Source organism: Trachemys scripta, chromosome 4 (genome assembly GCF_013100865.1).
Source record: "Trachemys scripta elegans isolate TJP31775 chromosome 4, CAS_Tse_1.0, whole genome shotgun sequence".
In the NCBI taxonomy this organism is placed as follows: Eukaryota; Metazoa; Chordata; order Testudines; family Emydidae; genus Trachemys; species Trachemys scripta.
Window position 1 is genome coordinate 13984542 of NC_048301.1, and position 5293 is coordinate 13989834.

At 51.5% G+C, this 5293-nt stretch overlaps 1 protein-coding gene across 1 annotated transcript; it reads right to left on the bottom strand.

The window, feature by feature from the left end:
- Positions 1–961: 961 nt before the first annotated feature.
- SIX1 (SIX homeobox 1) lies at positions 962–4684 on the bottom strand. The gene is made up of 2 exons (XM_034770394.1): positions 4045–4684; positions 962–2173 (listed from the first exon to the last, which is right to left on the bottom strand). Exons 1-2 carry the CDS (start codon positions 4602–4604, stop codon positions 1900–1902), a joined length of 834 nt encoding a protein of 277 aa, XP_034626285.1. The 5' UTR covers positions 4605–4684; the 3' UTR covers positions 962–1899.
- Positions 4685–5293: the final 609 nt, after the last annotated feature.

Below are 5293 nucleotides of genomic sequence, written 5' to 3' on the forward strand. Positions count from 1 at the left end.
GTGAACAGAGGAAGAGCTAAAGAGCCAGAGAAAAATGGGGATTCAAACTCCCAGCCCAGGGAAAGCGGCGCTTTCCCGTCAGCAGCCCGAGGGCCCGTGTTGTCACTCACTGACTGAAACGCAGCAGCCCGGTTTCTGCCTGGCATTGCTCCTGTTCCAAGAAGTGCCCGATCCTGGCTTCCTTACTCAGGCCAAACAGCTCTATAAGGGGCCCGCCTCACGGGCAAAACTCTCATTGGTTTGAGTAGGACGGCTACGAACTGTAGGATCGGGCCCTTCGTGGATAAACGCAGAACACTTCAGCTCAAAGCGAGACAAATTCGCCAGTGAAGGAAAACTGAGCTTTTGAAGGATACGCCTTTCATTGGGAGAAACACCCTGTCCTCCGTGAGCAGCACAAGCGAGCTTCGCGTGTTGGTTTTGAATAGTTCATTTAGCCTGCTCATTTTTAAGCAGAAGTCAGAAGCTACAAGAGGTTTATCCTGTAATACCCCAAATTTATTGCTATTAATAATTCTGTCCTTTTTCTGGCAGCAAGAGGTTGCCCACGCATCCAGTTTGCATTCCAATATAAGCTAATAACGTAAGGGGTTATTTTTATTGTTGTTTTCCTTTTCTTACGATTAAATGCAGTGTGGTCCTTTCATCATGCTCTTGTCAGCAAGACTGTTAACCCTGACGGATCGAGATAACGATGAACGTGTCTGAAAACAGCTAGTGGATAAACAATGCTTCTAAAAAATAAATATTGAACAAAAAAATTTAAAAAGCAGCTATTCAGCGTGGGACCAACCTAGTGCTTTGAGATAGCCCTGTTGCCTTGTTTTTATGCCTAAAATACCCCGCAGCAAAGGAAATAGTTAAACCATTTGCAATGAAAACAGAACTAGCCTGGAAGAAGAAGACAGAACTCACTTTTTCAAATAAAATCATACTCTTTATATTCTATGAATTATTGTTATTTAATTTAGGCTTGTTTAGGTACAATAGAAAAGAAAGCTGAAAGCACATGCTAATTTTAGTAACAAATACTCCAACTTCCAGCTCTGCATCCTTTTGCAAGACAAACTCTGGCGTGAGGGCAAGGGGCAAGCTAACAAGAGTATGCAATATTGCCATGAAAGTTGTCAGGGTATAATAAGTAATATTGTTCAGAGGAAGCCGTATTTATTCTTTTTATTATTATTTTTAGTTTAAGTCACATTGATGCATTTCGAAAGTTCACCACAAAAAAAAAAAGAAGAAGAATGTTTGCTCTATTAATGGTCATTGAAGTTCCTCTAGCTCATTGCCTCGTATTTCTGCTTTAAGACATAGGCACTGGTTTTTATTCTAATACTGCATCTTTTAAAATTTAATCTACACCGAAATCTTTTGTTAACACGAATTGTGAAAAATGTAAACTTCACTTCCCCTCCCACTTCCCTCCCAAATAAAAGGCCTTGTAGATTATCCGCCCTGGGTTCTTAAGAATTCAACTGAGAATAAATTTCCCCAACTATAGAAAGACTCTTCATCAATCTCTTTTTTTTCTCTCTCTACGTGACAGATCGGATCTTCGTCACTTTGTTTCGAACTGAATCGAATCCGGTTATTTTGTAATTCCTGCTGGTAAAAAAAAATTAATTGAATTCGAAGGAACATCGTGAGAGAAAAATCTCAGGGAACCGCCGTTTTCTTCATTTGGCTGCTTGGAGAAAAAGAATGGGAAAGCTGTAAGCGCGTTAGATAGGAGAGGAGAGGAGGCTTCTTGGGAGCGATTTAAAAGAGAGTTTAAAGTCGTGTTAAGAATCACCAGATAAGCTGTAAAATCGTGTCCTGTCCTGTATTTACAATCGAGTGTCTTATCGCCGCGGTAAACCTCCGTTTCCATTGCTTTAACGGCTGCTTGCTCCTGTTTTAGGAGCCGAGGTCTACCAAGCTCGAGGTGAGGGGTCCTAGCAGGGAGTCCTGAAGGCTGTGGCTGGTCTGAGAGGCAGTTAAGCCGGTCAGGGAATAGTTGGAGCTCCTGGCATGGCTGAGGTTTCCCTGTAATAGAAGGACTGAGTTCTGATCTGGACTTTGTGGGGGGGAGAATTCTTCTTCGGAGCTGGACATAAGCGGTTTACCCCCATCCAAGGGAGAGAGCTGGTTGGGTTTGTTGGTGGACGTGTTGTTGTTTTCAGTGTTCTCCCTAAGAAAAAGAGAATGCATCCTGTTTGTTACAAAGCAGGGACATCTCTACTTATCAACTTAAAGCGAGACTCCATTTGTATTCTGCTCAAAAGAGGCATGAAAAAAATCAGTGGATGTGCCATTTCTTTCGGCGTGCCATGCCTCGAGGGAAACTAGCAATTCATCATCAATGTATCAGCGTAGCGTGTTCCCCAAACTACAGAGAAACTACTATCAAATCCCCTCTAGTAAACGACCGTGTCTCATTGTGCGGGCGTTACCTCGCAACAAACAACTGTTTTGAACAAAACCTATTCACAAATAAATAAATAAAACCCTACCCCGAGATTCAAAAACACCAAGAGAAGCGTTTGCTTTTTTTAATCCCGGATTCATCGCGGGAGCTGCCGTGTTGGGCCTATTTAGACAGCTCGTGTAACTGATGTGCATGTTCACTTAGGTGAGGACAAGGGCTTTTTAAAATTAAAAACGGCTCTTAGCGTGGCTGGTCAAATATTTCGAAAGCCTTCTAAACCCGCTGGTGATAAGGCGGATTTGGGATTGAACCAAGCAGGCAGGTAGAGAGATTAGTGCGGGAGCAGGACGTGCACCCGTCTCCTTCTGCTAGAAGGGAGGGAGCCAGAGGCCTGGTTTCATAACATGCTCCTTGCTGGAACTGAAATCCGTCTGGAACCGCAGGCGTGGTTCCGAGCCGATTCACACAGAGCTCGGTGAACCCCCTTCCCTCCCAAGGAGGTCCTCGAGCTTCTGTTACCCCCCCCCCGCCCCCCAGATCTATGTGTGCGGTTGAAAGTGTCTCAGCCCTGACTCACTCCTGGTTAATTTCATAAACTCTGGGCTGCAACCTCTGGGATTTCTCGTTCTCTTCCGGACCCCGAGCTGCACTCCCCAGCCACAGTGCAACCCCAAGGCCCGAGAGACGAGGGGATGAATAAACGGTAGAGAATCAAACGCTCTCTCCTTAATGCCTCGCTCTTATTTATTTACCTCCCTGGTTGTTCTGCCTGCCACAAACTTCCCTGAGTCCCATTCCGCCGCTCAGGCGGTAAGGGATGAAACAAAAGGCAAGAGTGACAAAGCTGTCTCCAGAAGTCAGCTAGAAGTGTATTTAACCATTGGCGTCAGGCAGGTGGGGCTGGGGAGAAGCCGAATAGGTCCGGATGCGAGGAGGGCGAGCGATGATTTTTCAGAGGGCGCCTCATTGCCTTCTAAAAATCGCGTCCCAGCCTTCTGCGCGAAAAATACGGAACCCGTTTTTCTCCTGCCTGTAATTTCAAGGGGAAATGAAACCCAGCTTTTGCTTTTAAAAAGTGACTCCAAGGGAGTGATCTGGCGGGTTAGCGCGCAGCCTAGGCGAGTTTATTCTTCCCCGAACATTGTTCTCAATGCCAGAGGCACAAGATCCCCAGCCTGGCACCATCTCCCCCTAAAGCACCGCCGGGCAGAGCCTCAGCCAGAGGGAGGATCACCTTTCCCTTCTGGGGAGCTACTGGCCACCCTTTCCCGTTTGTTGTGTCTCCACTCACCCTCCTGCAGTAAAAATACCCCCCACCGCCGCCTGGAGCTTTGCGGGGTGACGGGGCAGGATAGACGGAGCTTTGCGGGGTGCCGGGGCAGGATCCCCAATGGGGATCACGATTTCGGCTATTCACTCGCGCTATAAGCGAACTGACACAGACACCCCAACTTCCGCCCGCCTGTCCCCCCCATAAAAAACCCTGCGACTAATTCTCGTTCATCAGCTAAATCCAAGTGCGGGAGCGTTCTGGCTGGCTCCCCCCGCACAGATCCACGCGGCCCCAACCTGCCCTACAAAGCGCACGGCAGGAGAGTAAAAAAAAAAAGAGAGAGAAACGCCGGGGCAAGTACCTTTCCTTCGCCTCTGCTGCTCTGTCCCGCTGCCTCCTGTTTTTAAACCAGTTGCTGACCTGGGTGGTGGTGAGGCCGGTGGCCTCGGCCAGCTCCCTTTTCTCCCGGGGCGAGGGGTAGGGGTTGTGCGCGTACCACTCCCTCAGCACGCCCCGGGACTTCTCCTTGAAGCAGTAGCTGGTCTCCTCGCCATCCCAGATGGTCCTGGGCAGGGGGAATTTTCGGCGCACCCGGTACTTGCCCACGGCGCCCAGGGGTCTGCCCCGCAGCTTCTCGGCTTCCACGTAGTGCGCCTTGAGCCAGAGCTGCTGCAGCTTGGGGTGATTGTGGGGCGAGAACTGGTGGCTCTCCAGGATCTTGTAGAGCTCGCGGAAGTTGCCCCGGTGGAAGGCCACCACCGCCTTGGCTTTGAGGACGCTCTCGTTCTTGTGCAGGTGGTCGCAGGCCGGCAGGGACCAGAGGAACCGGCCCAGCCGCTCCAGGTTCCCCCCTTGCTGGAGCACCTCGCACACGCAGGCCACTTGCTCCTGCGTGAAGCCGAAGGACGGCAGCATGGACATGGCTGGGGCTCGGCCGAAGGTCCCGGCTGGGGAGCAGCGGCGGCGGGACGGCTCCCTCCGGAGCGGCCACCAGGTGAGAAGCCGGCGCGAGGCCGGGCGCTCCCAGGTGCGGCGGCGGCGGCGGCGGCGCGGCGGGGGGCGCGCGGAGGCCCGGCCTGGGCGCGAGCGGGGGGTGGGATGCTCGGATTGTTGCTGGGGGAACTTTGTGGCTCGTCCACCGCAGCCAGGCTTAAAGCGCCCGAGCGGCCGGGCCGCGCTGATTGGACGCCCCCGCGCGCCTATCGGAGGCTCTGCCAGAGGCGCGCGGCCTGCAAGGCAGCCGGGCTGAGCCGGGGAGGCCGGGCCCGCGAGCCGAGCTGCTGCTGCTGCTGCCGCCGCCGCTGCTGTCTGATGAGTGAGTGGCTGAGCGTGTGGGAGAGAGCCCGGGAGGGGAGCCGCGCGCCGTCCCGGGAGGGGAGACACGTCAGGGCCCTGCAACATGAGCCCCGTCTCAAGTGTCACCTAAGGGGAGCGGGGGCTCATCTCTGCACAAATCAATTATTACAGCCCTTAAAAAAAGTCCCCTCCCCCACCTCCTGGTCCCTCTCAGCTCCTTCCATGTGAGCTCATATTTAATTACCTTAATGTTAGGAATGAATAAATAACGGCTTGATGAATAGCTTCTGGAGCATGATAAATAATAAAGGAGA